A 14,168-nucleotide genomic window follows, 5' to 3' on the forward strand; every position below is an offset into this window, starting at 1 on the left:
GTTCAGTGGGAGGTGATTACGTTGATGTGCCGTTTCTGCGATCCTGCAGTTTAGATCAGCTCGACCCTGCTAAACACTCATCAGGGAGTCATAACCCTGCCTTTCACTGCTTGAGTGCGTTTGTGTTTTGAAACTGCATGCTGTCAGTTTGACTTCTACAGCTGTTGTAGAGTAATTAAGGTAACGGTCATCAAACAACCTGAATGCATGTTTTTGGCACTCCCTGACTTGTTGGAGGCCCATATGCATCTGTCTGAAGTTAGGAGTTTGTAGAATATGCCTAATCTGGATTTCCTACAGGCAATGTCAGAGGCAATGGAAAATTCCCAAATATTGAATTGATCAATCACTTTAGTCCCCCTGAACTGGTGCCTTACCTGGATGGAAGGGCCTGTTTTAGCTGAGAGGTGGCTGGAGTCTCTGGCTCATGCTTAATGCTGGTAAAAGTGATTTTCAGTGTTATGCTGTAAAGGAAGAAGGACCAGATGTTTAGCTGTGTGTCTGTACTGTGAAGTACAGGTCACATGCAGCGGCATGTGCAAATTGAGCAGTAGACTAGGGAAGCAGTTATGGATGCAGCTAGGGAAGCATGTTTATGGAGGGAGAACTGAGTGACCAAGCGATTGAGGGTGTGCCTCACAGTAGGGTTTCACAGTTTGTGTGGGAAGTTGCTGGGATTCTTTGTCAGGTGTCCATTCTTTCTGAAGTGACGCTTACTTGCACTCTTGTGACAGCCATGCCTACGGAGCCCTCAAAGAATGATGGGAAGTTGCAGACACGGCCCGTTCGGCCTACAGGTAACGCTGCTGGCTGTGGCCTGCTGGTATTACGGCCTGGGGAACAGATGAGCTTTAGGTTTCTCATGACTGTACAGCAGAGTCTCTCTGATGTGATTACTCACTTGGTGCAGGGTGAAGTGGTGAAGGGGCTTTAGTTTGTGTTTTTGCCATGAATGTTTTGCGCAAACTGGACTCCCATGATGCCAAATCAGATATCAATGTTCTACAGATACGTACACATTGATTAGGCTTGGATTTTAGTAACTTAATTATGCATTAAATGCATATCTTGTAGCTTGTTCTGGTAGCAACTGCTTATGTTGTAGTAAACATGGCACATGGGTTTGGGGTGAATTTTCCCCTTAGGTTTTCCATTTCTGTACTGGTGTAAGTACTGTTATCTTATATTCTGAATAATGTGTTCGGAGGTGGAGAATGTGGTTTGGCAAGTAGGTTTGCTTTTTAGATCTTGTGGTAGAATTCACACTGAAGTCTAGTCATGTTTGTTGTATGGTGAGTGTAAGACTATCGGGGGGCACTTGGGAATCCACCACTGGATGTTTAAGGAAAATATGCAGATGTTTTAGATTAACGTGGAATTCAGTGTTTCAAACTTTATGGTTGCTTGTTCCCATGTTAATTTGTCCTACTTTGTACATTTAGGGTCAGTTTGCAGTTGCTGTACTTGCATTGCACTGATCCTGAGGTTTTTGTTTTATTCAAAGCATCAAAGAAACCAAAAGTGGTCCCCAGTCCAGTCACTGCTGGTAAGCTGCCTGGATTTCTTGTACTGTTCTGAGTCCAGGGATTCAGTAACTGTTTGGGTTTCCGTTATGACCAAGATGCCAGTCACCCCATGCTTATGATTCTAGATCCCCCTCAGGTATTTTGGGAATTTTTGTAAGTCACTGATGGTGCTACAGGTTTAATCTTGGGCTTTGGGGAAAATCAATTGGAAAGGGATGATTTTGTCCAATCTGGCAATCTGATAGGGGAGGAACTGGACGGGGTTGTAAAAAGGGCTCATGTAATCATTAACGCCTCGTGCGTTCACACCTCATTGATCCAGCAGGTTCTGGTCTTGCCAAGATCAGACTCTTCATCCCATCTCCATTGCCCATCCCTCATCTCATTGGTCCATTACTAAATGAAGCCAAAACGATATTCATGTTCATTTAATCTGGGCTGACTGCCATACTGTGCATATTTCAGACCTGGCACAGCCTACAGATCATTACAGCCTCTGTCACAGGGTTACAGCAAGCTGTTTCCTTTCACTTACCGTCAGCACTAATTTTCTACCTTTCCTTGTACCAGTGTTCAGTTTTGGCAAAAAAAAAAAAAAAAAAACCCACTCACTCAAATGTGTAGAACTTCTATCCTGGAGAGCCAGAGTGTGTGTACTGGCTTTTGTTCTCAGTAGTGCACTAGTGCTAGTTAACTCCTGTGTAAGACTACACTAAGGTGCTTTCTTCAGTGATATATGTGCAGTCTGCAGCTGTAGCTCATGTAAACAGCTGGGACCTACTAAGCGGATATCAGCATGAAATTCAGAAAGCAGGTCACTTGTGCACTTCTGATGTAAACCAGTCCAAATTCAAAGTGCATCCAGGCTTAACATGCTTGTTGTGTGTCTTAAGAGGGGAACGTCAGCACCTCGATCCATGAGGTGAATTCATCTGCGAAAGGATCTGCTGCTGCCTGGGCGATTCTGCCAGTCTGTGAGTACTTCCTGCATGGCGAGAAATCCTTATTACATCAGGAAATGTGCATTGTGTTTGACTTTTAAAATGGGTTTAACCATTAGTGTAAACTTGCAGCAAAGGCCTCTTGCACTGAAAGCTGGCATGATAAAGTATCAGGAAAAGGCCTTGTAAACAAAGTTAGGAAAATGTGGACTTCCATGAGCATTTAAACTACTCTTCCCAGATCAAATTAACCCACCTTGTCATCAGTATTCAGTATTTAGATGGAGAACAATTGGCCCATTTATAAACAAGCCCTGAAAGTTCAAGTCTTGCATCTCAGTGACTCCTACTATAGAATGGGACTTGCATGGGAGGACTTTGCTATCCCAGAAGCCTCACTGCCCTTCTGTCACTGCCTTGTTTCTGTAGTGCTGCTGGCCATGGCTGCTGCTGGCGGCTACCTCATGTGGCGCAACTGGCAGCTGAAGAACAAGAAGAGCATGAACTTTGACAACCCCGTGTACCTGAAGACCACTGAAGAAGACCTCAACATCGACATCAGCAGGCATACCTCTACTGTCGGCCACACATACCCAGCAGTGAGTCCTTGATCTTTAGGCTTTCAACTCAGTCAGACTACTGCATGCTTTGGCCTGGGGAAAGTATACGGTTTGTGTTTTACCTACCCTTAGATTAATTCTAATGCACTTGGCCACTTGGAGGTTTCTTTTCTTTTTCTCTTTCCCCCTCAAGAATTAAGTCGGTAATTTTGGAACTTTTGGAACTTCAGTGCGTTCAGGTACTAGAATTGATTGTTAAATCAGCATTAGAATGTTTAGGGCATTTTAATCTTACACCTTCAAGGGTTTAGAGCATATGCAGTACAATTTTTTGGGGATGAAATCAAGCTAAAGCAAACTCAAAGAAATGAAGTGAAAAGTGAAATTTTTTTCAATTAAATACCCCACTCATCCTGGGGTCTGAAAATGAGGATTTCCTGATTTAAAATCAGGAAACGTGACATTCAGAAAAATTACTGATTTAATTCATCATAAATGGATCTGCCCTTAAATGTTTTAAACGGGCATTATTATTATTATTATTATTGGGTCTTGTATGATTTGCATTCTGTTTGTCTTTCACAGATATCAGTTGTGAATACAGAAGACGACTTGTCGTAACCCTACCCTTCTCAATACGTCATCTGTTAACTGTCTCTTTGGTACCCGTGCCAACAACTGCTATTGCAGTAGCGCTAAGACCAGATGCCTTCTGAAGTGCATTAAGTTGATCTGTTTTCTGGGGGATGTGTGGTGTGCCATTGTTTATACAGAGTATACAATAATGCATCGCGTCCTTCGAAGCCTGCTTTAAGCATACCCAAAGCCACACGGGGGGAGCGGGCAAGGTCAGGTTCTACCCCATTTTTTCCCCCGCCCCTCAAAGTCCCCACAAGCTCAGCGTGTTCATCGTGGATAACGAAGACCCATGCCTGGTCTTGCAGCAGTGCTAACTCAGTCAGTCCATTTGTGAATATTTTAGACAGTCACAGCTTAAAGATGTATCAGTCTTTCTTTACCCCCCCCCCCCCCACCCCCCACCCCAAACAAGACCTCCTGAAGCACATTCTTCTGAAGCTCTGGTGTGTGTATGTGCTGGGGAACATGACCTCTGTATGGAAAGTGCTGTTACATTTATAAAACAAGAAAGCGGAAAACTGAATTGTACATATCCCTCCATAGAGAACATAATCAGGACTCTGAAGCACTTTGTTCAAATGCTCTCCTGTAAATAAGATTGTATACATTTGACCGAATCAATTTTTTGCTATGGTCGGGCATAGTACCAGGGTAGAGGAAAATGTATTTAAAAACTGAATAATTTGTTAAAATATTTTGTATGTTTGTGCCGTTCCTGTGACCTTTTATAGCATTGTACAGGGGGGACTACAGGCTCTGTACTGTGAAGAGTAAAACATTTGCAATCACTTCAAATAAAATAAGACTTTAAAAACTGGCCTTTCAGTCTCATCCTTATTCTGCTGGAAAGATGGGTCTGGTTTAAGATTTCACTGTAGGGTCCCCAGAGGTTGTTTTATATGGTTTGAGACTAATTTTTCCTAATTAACTATTACATTTTGTGAGGTCTTTTAATGGCACCAGTGGCTGAAGTCTAACACAACAGGTTACTAGTGTCCCTACCTTTTGTGTCTGGAAAAATCAGCATTTCTAAATTAGTTTGCCAGGTTGTTGCTGACTTTGACTGAAGACTGCTGGGATGATGGTGGCTGAGGGGGGTTATTAGATTAAATGGACTGCCACTTAGTCATTTCCATACACCTGTGCCGTTGAGCAATTGGCCTCTTATTTTGGGAGTTTAATGGGGCTTAATGGAATTACCTGCTTTAAATGTTATTTTGTAAGCACCAGGCTCGAGGTCCTTTTCCATGATCACAGCCATCTCAGCCCTTCCCCAAAAGTGTCCTCTCGGTTATGTAGAAAATCTGAGAGCACTTGTCAGAAGGATGGGTACGCTCAGCTTGCCCCCCCCCCCCCCTTGAAGTGGACGTGCCACTTACCACCAGTTCTCTGCTTTGTAACCCTTCTCATACTTGGCAATGAATAATTTCCTTGTCAGAGTAACACTGCCGTTAATCACTTCAGGGAATGGACTGCGTACTTTGTTCTCAGATGAGGGAGCATGCACTAATTTGTTTATTCAACAGCTCATTTTTCCCAATTCAAAAGGCTGTAACTGCATCTAGCGTTAAATCAACTCAGGACTTCACCTCTGCTGAACACAAATGCACTGAAATTTATGCTTTAACGTGAAAGTGGCACTGTGTATATTATGTATGGCATGGCTAATGGGAGCATAGCTCAACATTTATTCCAGGTTACATTACTCTCTGCAAGTTTATTTTTTTTATTTTTTATTTTTTAATTTGTAAGGATAGGTGTTGAAAAGTAGGGGCCTTTATCTGTAGACACAATGCAGTGCAGCTGATTCTTTTTACCTTGTCTCCCAAGCAAAAATGTCCTCCTTAAGCTTAATTTTATGCCATTATTCATTGGTTCCTTATTTAATTTTGTTGACTTCAATAAAATAACCCTGACCTCTACAGGATGATTTGGTATATTGGTCATTTGGAGGCCATGTTTCTCAGTTGCCATGGTAATTTACACCTGTCAGCTGTGCAGCTGGTGAGTGGGATGCCAATCAAATGTGAGCTTCAGCCATATAAGGCCAAGTCCTTTTTTTTTTTTTTTTTTTTTTTTCTTCTTTAAAGGAATCTCATGCTTTACCTTAAGCAAAGTTTTTCTTGGTTACTTTAAAAATATATATTTAATTGTATACCACTTTTGTGGCTTAATACTTAAAACAGACCAACACACAAGATGGCAGATAAATTAACCAACAGGGAAGATGGATCTGCTTATAACGATTTAAAGATTATCCGTGCATCGGAGCCATTTGTACCCAAGTTGTTTACCAGTGTGTAATTCCCACATGCTGTGCAGCATGTGCTTGCTAATGGGGGGGGGGGGGGGGGTGGTTGATCGCACTGAGGAACTGAACCAGGTGGCTGTGTGGATTAAGCTTTAATATACTCGCTCCATCTGTGATTGGGGAATTCTTTGTAATCGGAGAGAATTAAATGAATGCCGGGTATGGTGTGCTGGGAGTGTTCCCATTCATTTCCCCTCAATGTGTGCACAAAGTTACATGCACATAATGCGTGTGTGTCCTTGCACCAAACACTTATGTGCATACATACTCGAGTGCTTGCATGCACAAGTGTGGAACTAGGACATATGGACTGTCGAGTGTGTTCATCTGGTAACTGATGCTAAACTGAGAAATTAAGAGTTCAATGACTGCAAATAGCATTATCTAGAATAAGTGAATGTAAAAAAATTAATCTGTTACAACTTAAAGGCATATTTTTAATCATTTAGTAAGATATTGGCTGTGCCAAAAACCCAAACGCATAGTGGGATCCCAGGACCACCATTGCTGAAGAGATGGTGTTTCTTTTGAGGGTAAACAATTGAACTGTGACTAGGAAGCAAAAGCCTGGTATACTGTAAAACTGTAAACACACCTACATGTACTTGAGTGTAGGCAGTCATTTGTCAAAATGTTAAAGCGACTTGGTCATATGATGTCCTTTCAAGGTGTATAAACAATTTACTGAGTGCATTCACAGCAGTGCATTTCAACTGCTGGAACCACCACTGACTGCTGAGAGGGGGGAGGAAAGATTCAGATGTACAAATTGGGGGGGGGGGCGGGCCGCATCTGCATAGTCAGCACACCTCCCACTAGCAACAATAACTGCATATTTGACATCTACTGCTTAACCATGTACATATTACTCATGCATTTATGGATAGTATGGATAGTGTGTGGAAAAAGCCTCTTTAAAAACGATCTGGTCCCCAGTAAGCAGTATTTGAGGAGTCGGGATTCCTGAGCTGCCCTCAGAACCTACTGTAGTTTTTTGTTTTTTCTCTCTCCGATAATGTCTCATCAGAAGTCAGAATTGATAATGCTTGATGTTGAGTGGAAAATTCAACAGGAAGTTAAGGAAATGTTTAACATTAAGGGGGACTGAGGGAAAGGAAGGTCCTGTAAAGAACGGATCCCAAGTTGTGTTTCATATGGGATTTGGATTTGCCTTTGTTTACACCAGGGAGTCTTACGTGGGTATAGATTATTGTGGTGAGCAACTGAAGTGGAAATAATTTCCCATGACGTTGCTTGTTCTTGGGAACTGAGGAATTAAACCAGCAAACTAGATGTTTCACAGATTGCCATATTTTTTATTTATTTATGATACTGCCTTGCCAGGTCTGTGTCTAAGGTCTTTCCACTGGGCTAAATGCGTAGCTGCTGGCAGTGGCTCTGGGTTTTTAATAACCAGTCTAATCCAGAAATCTTAAGTCTGTATGACCTTTCTCACATCAGTGTTACGGTTTTATTTGTTCATGTTTAAGAATTAATATCTCAAACGTTTCTTCATTTTTACCCACAATATTTTAGGACTGTGTATATGTACAGCACAGTGAAAAGTTTTTCTAAATTCTTTTAAATTTTCTAATTCACTAAATACAAGATATTTAAAAAACAAATCCGTGAAAATTTCCAATTGCAAAGAAATTTCCTGTATGTGGCATATTTTTCAGAACATTTCAGACAACATTTTCAAAGATACAAATATGCAGTGTTTTCGTGCTATTAATTTTGAACCTTTTTATTTATATATTGTAAATGAATATTGTATTTACCAAAGAGGAAAAAAATCTTGGAAAAAATTTATAAGATTAAAAATGGGTCTCTGATGGCAAGGCGATGGCTTTAATGCAAAGCAAATGAAAGACATCTGGGTTTGAGAGGGGAGAGAGAGAGCTCGACTGGAAGAGAAGAGGATAATATGTAAAACTTTAAGCGCATAGATCCTCTCAGTCAGCAACATTAGAGGGGTCAGCGCTGCTTCCTCCCAGAGGGTGGATGGGTATTAGAGTCGCTGTAATGCCTCCAGGTTCACAGGGACCGTCTGCTCAGTGACCTGCAGGCGTGTTTGATCGGGCGGGCTGTGGAGGAGAGAGACCGCCGGCATGCTGAGCTTGAAGAGACGGAGGCAGAGCCTCTTCCCCAATTACAAGCTGGGAGGGGCGACGGACCCCGTTGCCAGGGAGGTGGACCACCACCTGCCCTTCGCCAAGGACGGCTGCGTGAAGCAGTGGAACTCCATGCAGGAGCTGAGCCGGGACATCTACAACATATACGACGAGTACGAGAACGAGGAGGACGACCGGGTGCCCCTCGCGCAGCTGAGGCTCGGCTCGCCCTCCAAGAACTTCATGCTCAACATCAACGTGGGCGGCAAGGTCTACCAGATGTCCTACCGCGTGGCGGCCCAGTACCCCAAGACGAGGATCGGGAGGCTGGCGACGTACACCGACCACAACCGCAAGCTGGACCTCTGCGACGACTACATCGTCCAGAACAACGAGTTCTTCTTCGACCGGGACCCGGACATCTTCCACAACATCTTCAACTTCTACCGGACCGGCGTGCTGTGGGTCAAGGACGAGCTGTGCCCTCGCAACTTCCTGGAGGAGATCAACTACTGGGGCGTGCGGATCAAGAACACCCACCGCTGCTGCCGCATCTCCTTCGAGGAGCGGCAGGATGAGCTGAACGAGCAGCTGAAGGTCCAGCGGGAGCTGCAGGCAGAGGTGGAGATCGAGGAGAACGAGGAGCTGTTCCGCGACATGGCCTTCGGCCACGCCCGCCGGGCCATCTGGAACCTGATGGAGAAGCCCTTCTCCTCCGTCACCGCCAAGCTGATGGCGGTGGCCTCCAGCTTCTTTGTGCTGGTGTCGCTGGTGGCCATGACGCTCAACACGGTGGAGGAGATGCAGTACCGCACGCCCACGGGCCAGCTGAGCGGCCGGACCTACTGCGAGTACGTGGAGACCCTCTGCATCGCCTTCTTCACCGTGGAGTACCTGCTGCGGCTGGCCTCCACGCCGGACCTGCGCCACTTCGGCCGGAGCGTGCTCAACGCCGTGGACCTGATCGCCATCCTGCCGCTCTACCTGCAGGTGGTCCTGGAGCACTTCGAGAGCGAGGACCAGGGCAAGCACAGCGACATCGAGACGGTGAGCCGCGTGGGGAAGGTGGGCCAGGTGCTGCGCATCATGCGCCTGATGCGCATCTTCCGCATCCTGAAGCTGGCGCGCCACTCCACGGGCCTGCGGGCCTTCGGCTTCACCCTGCGCCAGTGCTACCAGCAGGTGGGCTGCCTCTTCCTCTTCATCGCCATGGGCATCTTCACCTTCTCCGCCATGGTCTACACCGTGGAGCACGACGTACCCCAGACCAACTTCACCAGCATACCCCACGCCTGGTGGTGGGCTGCCGTGAGTATTTCACCCAAATTATGTATTGTGGCATTTGCTATATAGTTGTTTTACTTGTTTAAAATGTTAACTGTTTTTTTTTTTTTTTTTGGGGGGTGGGACTAGCTTTCCACATTGAATATAAATGTGCTTTCTTGATCACACTTCTGCATTCTGGAGAGTAACACTGATGTCCTCCACTTTTGCAAGTCGCTCTACGCAAGATTAATGTAATGCAATGAATTACCCGGCTTTTACCGTGTCCCCCGTGCTTTCAGTTTTATGAGTAAAATACTTTACCGTCAAATAAATCATCATTCCTTTCGTGCGCCATCTGGACTATCCACTAAGCACTCCGATGAATGTTTTATTGCTTTCTGTGCTCCATGAAGACGTTCCTGTACCAGTCACACACTCAGTAACATTAGGAGCAAACGACAGGCTGTGCAGCTGCAGGAAAATGAACCAGTGCTGGGTGGGGCAGTGTGGTGCTGAGGCGTGGCCTAGGGGCTGTTGACTACCCTGCAGTGCTTCATTTTCAGCTGCACAGCCTACAATAGTTAATTATATTTATAGTTTGGCTACATGTAACAGAAATGACTTGCTGCATTAACTTGCTAATAAATAACTTGCTGCATGCAGTCAGTATTTCCCCCTCTAAAGAGAATGTCACAGGAATGCTGACATGTTTGCTTATTAAGATGGAACTGTGATTAACTACTACTACTAATAACTGCATTGTACTGTTTCTCCAAGCATATTATTGAACAATATTCATTGAATCAACACACCCTATCGGAATGAATTTTTTAAAGCAAAACCATGGTATTTTATCACGTTTTTTTGTCCCACTCTACCCATTTTGATAAGGCTTTCTCCCTATCTGTATGAGTTATATATCACTTATGGAAAAAAATATCTGAACATATAGTTCATAATATCTGGCAGTTATGGCACTGCTAAAAGCTGGTTGCTGAAAATGGGTGCCTTAGAATACTGTGCACCACAGTATGTGCATATAAAATATGCATTTTGACAGTGTCACTTTGATTACAATTTGATTGGAATCTTTAGAGGTTTTGCATACCATCTTGAATGTGCTTTTGTACAGTAAGTCGTTTTGTATAAAATGACTACATTGTAAGTTACTGAGCGTCGTCCCCTGAAATATAACTCAAGAAGACAGGTAAGGTCAGGTCAGGTCAGCTCAGATTCACCTCACCTCAGGGTTGCCAGGTCTTTGTGATGAAGACAGCCCAAAGCTGTTTTCAGTTAAAACAAATCTTAGGCTGAGGTACCAGAAAGCCAGATGCTACTTTTGAAACTACTATATTCACAGCATTACTATAGTAAACACAATGTGTTACAAAACAGTAATTGGTACAGTATTATATCATAAAAATATACATACTAGCCTACACTTCCATCACTCTTCCAACAATGTTTGACAATATTTAGCACCAATAGACGCCAGAGATGTACTGTAAATAATTACTTTGTTCTAGACACCAATTGTTATTTAAAATCATGTTATTGTTGCTATTAATGAATTTAGGAAAAAGCACATGCAAGATCTATTCAGGAACAAAAAGGAGAGCCGGTGGCAGCATTTTAAAAGTACCCAAACCTTGTGGAAAAACCATAGACTTGGCAACACTACCTCGGCTCCCTCCTCGCTGTGAACATGGTGCCAATGTTATTACCATTGTGAAATAACATGCCTGACCCTCAGCTGTCCCAGCCAAGTTACTGTAGCTCTGCCAGGATTTGATTTTTGTGCATAGCAAGACAAGTGCATCTTGACAGCTCTTCAGTCCTCTATTTGTAGGCTTTACAGCGTGATGTGCAATTTTTGTGGAAGAGCTGTCCAATGCATTTCAAGATGGTTGGCATTGCAACATCCTGATGATTTCATTTAAGGAAATAAAATAAAAACATTGCCCTTTTGGAAATCTTTATATTACTCACTATGTTATTTATCAATAGTAATGTCTTTGTCATTTGGAATATGATTATCAGGTTCAGTGAACCGTTTTTCTGTCTAATACACTTACCATAGAACCAACCGAAATATTTCAATGAAAGCATATTCTTGTGGAAGTCAATGGTGAAATCGTACGACTCAATTCAGAGTATTCCCACTTTTTAGTGATCTGTTTTTGTTATGTTTTGCATCACAGCTACAGAGGACACAAGGACAAAAGACTACTATGTAAGGCACCCATACACAAAGAGGGAAAGCAGAACTGTATTAAAGCCCTACTGACTGTTGATTTTTGGGATTATTAAACCGGTTTATTTAGAATTGGGCAGTTTTATCACTGAAAACATATTTAATTATGACCTAACATTCCAAACAAAATGGAGAAAAATGGCACCTGAGAACAGCTCTCTCGTTTCCCCCCCTCTCCAGGTGAGCATCTCCACGGTGGGCTACGGGGACATGTTCCCGGAGACGCCGCTGGGTCGCATCTTCGCCTTCGCCTGCATCTCCTTCGGCATCATCCTCAACGGCATGCCCATCTCCATCCTCTACAACAAGTTCTCCGACTACTACTCCAAGCTGAAGGCGAACGAGTACACCTCCAACCTGCAGAACCGCGGGAGAGTGCGGTTCACCAGGAGGGCGGTCAAGAAGATGAGCGAGTGTTGCGAAGGAGCCTGGCATTAGCGGCCGGCCCGCTCCTTTAGGAAACGTTAAAAGGTCGCTCCGTCCTAGCTTCCGCTGTAGACCGCTTTAACCAAGCTGACGCAATCCCTGCATCAAATCCTGGTGAGGTCATCGCCCTCGTCGCCCGAGGAAGGTCCCGCGCGCACGTCTGAGACCCTGAAAAGAGGACCAATGGAAATGACCCTTCTGTCCTTAGCTCTACAGTGGCCTAGTTTTTCATGTGGAGCAGAGGGCTAATCACCCCAACACAATGGGCTACTTCCCATTTCAGTGACACACGTTGCATTATTTGCATTTCGAAGCAACACCTTATGTCTCAGGAAATGCATGGCAGCTACTTTATCATGAATCATTTATTTGTATGTATGTACAATTACTGCCTGTTATATAACTGCCATCTTGTTCGTGGCCTGGCGGTTGGTATAACCAAGATCATTTGAAGTACAAATTGTACATCCTACTCACTGACATTGTAAAGCCTGGTAATGCGGTCATGTTAAGGTGGACAGATACGACTGCTTTTCGACACACGTCCCCTAACTTGACAGCCTTCCCTCAAGATGAAAGGTTTAAATAAGCAGGTTCACGTGTTCGATGAACAGCTAGTAATTGTCAGCCACATATTATGATACAGCTGAAGTCCATAGAAATGCGTTTGAAACTGCAGAGACGTTTTTAAGAAGACTCTGGGACAAAAATGCAATTCTCGCATTAATTACCTTTTATCACAACCAGTGTGCAAGGGTGTGAGAAAGATGTCCCTTATGGAAGGTGTGAATGATACATTTTAAAGACTGGTATTTCTTTTTTTTTAAATGTTACCTAAACTTGTGCTTTCCTAACCATAATCCTAACCTCCCATCCCCACCCATGCTTTGTAATACTGTTCTGCAGAAATCTGAGCATTTCTGAAGAACTGGCCTCTTCACGGTACTTGACAGCTTTGCATTGGCTTGCTTAATTTGCCAAATAAGTTGCTTATTGTAAACGCACCAAAGGAGCTAGAAAGCTCTGCTCCCGTACTGCTTTTTGGACAGTGGCAGTTATTCTGCTTGCAGAATGAAAGAACGCTGTTGTAAAATAGAATGTGCTGTTTTCGCCTTGCCTTTTGCCATTTATGCTCCCTGTCTGTATGAAATGGATAGACGTAAACCTTCCTATTTTCTACTGTCAATACGAGGGAATTAAACATTTTAGACTTCTTTTTGAAATAAGTGGGGTTTTTTTGTCTTTAGAGTCTTGTATTGAATGAAGGGTTTCACACAGCATTGCTAAACATAACAGAGTAAAGATTATCATACAATATGGCCTACCAATACACATAATTTAAAGGGATAGTTCATTTTCTGAGGTTTTCTTTTAAAATATCAGTTTAGTTCTATTGAAATTTTCTTTATTGCCTTATGCTACAAAACACTGAATGCCCCTACATCAGCCACTGAAAAGCTGGCAGGTCATGTGAAACTTATGGAAATATCCTAAATATCCATCACTGAACACAAAACTGTTTGGGCTAATTGAAATGTACACTAAATATAATACTACCAAAAAGGGAGTGAACTTGGGACTGGAAAAATCACTTTACAAAAAATCAAATGGTCCTCTTCACAAGATGTATTCTGGATGCTTTCCTGATATATAATATTCTACAAACAGAAATGCAATTATATTTCTAACAGAATTAAAAAAATATCTGAACAGTAGGGAATTAGTGTGACGGAGTGAAAACAGTTTGGAATTATGAGTTTAAGGTCAAACTTCTGGACATTAATGAGGAGTACCTGTGTAAATAGTAAAATCTGTAATTCATGTCCCTGGGCAATTAAAACTGCTACACAGGTTAGGTGCTTTAGGACTGTAGCAAAGATGCAAACATGGTGTACGTATACATGAGCAGGCGGTAATGAAGGGCTGGGAAAATCTGTTCTTGTAAGACTGGTGTGCTTCCACAAATTACGTTGGTTCAATTAGCGAATAGGATTTATACAGTATCGCTAATGTGCTCGTAGATTAAACCACATTAAAACGTTTCATATCGATACAAAAAAGTATTAGGTTTGTTTTAAAAAAAGCTCGGACAAACCAAAAAAAAATGCATTTTGTAAACTAACTACTGGTA

At 43.0% G+C, this 14,168-nt stretch overlaps 2 protein-coding genes across 33 annotated transcripts in view; both read left to right on the forward strand.

The window, feature by feature from the left end:
- Nucleotides 1-4,483, forward strand: part of vldlr (very low density lipoprotein receptor) — a 42,857-nt gene extending 38,374 nt beyond the window's left edge. For 23 of the 32 annotated variants that reach the window (XM_064309294.1, XM_064309293.1, XM_064309304.1 and 20 more), the window contains 5 exons: nt 735-797; nt 1,505-1,546; nt 2,420-2,500; nt 2,897-3,066; nt 3,613-4,483. In XM_064309294.1, the coding sequence (XP_064165364.1) occupies nt 735-797; nt 1,505-1,546; nt 2,420-2,500; nt 2,897-3,066; nt 3,613-3,648 (392 nt within the window). In that variant the 3' untranslated portion in view covers nt 3,649-4,483. The remainder of the gene's footprint in view (nt 1-734; nt 798-1,504; nt 1,547-2,419; nt 2,501-2,896; nt 3,067-3,612) is intronic. The other 9 variants (XM_064309302.1, XM_064309296.1, XM_064309308.1 and 6 more) reach the window with 2 other exon arrangements.
- Nucleotides 4,484-7,945: 3,462 nt separating this feature from the next.
- Nucleotides 7,946-13,251, forward strand: kcnv2a (potassium channel, subfamily V, member 2a). Its single transcript, XM_064307559.1, has 2 exons — nt 7,946-9,399; nt 11,792-13,251. Exons 1-2 carry the CDS (start codon nt 8,089-8,091, stop codon nt 12,047-12,049), a joined length of 1,569 nt encoding a protein of 522 aa, XP_064163629.1. The 5' UTR covers nt 7,946-8,088; the 3' UTR covers nt 12,050-13,251.
- The last annotated feature ends 917 nt before the right edge of the window (nt 13,252-14,168 follow it).

The sequence above is a fragment of the Anguilla rostrata genome, chromosome 14 (assembly GCF_018555375.3).
Source record: "Anguilla rostrata isolate EN2019 chromosome 14, ASM1855537v3, whole genome shotgun sequence".
NCBI lineage: Eukaryota > Metazoa > Chordata > Actinopteri > Anguilliformes > Anguillidae > Anguilla > Anguilla rostrata.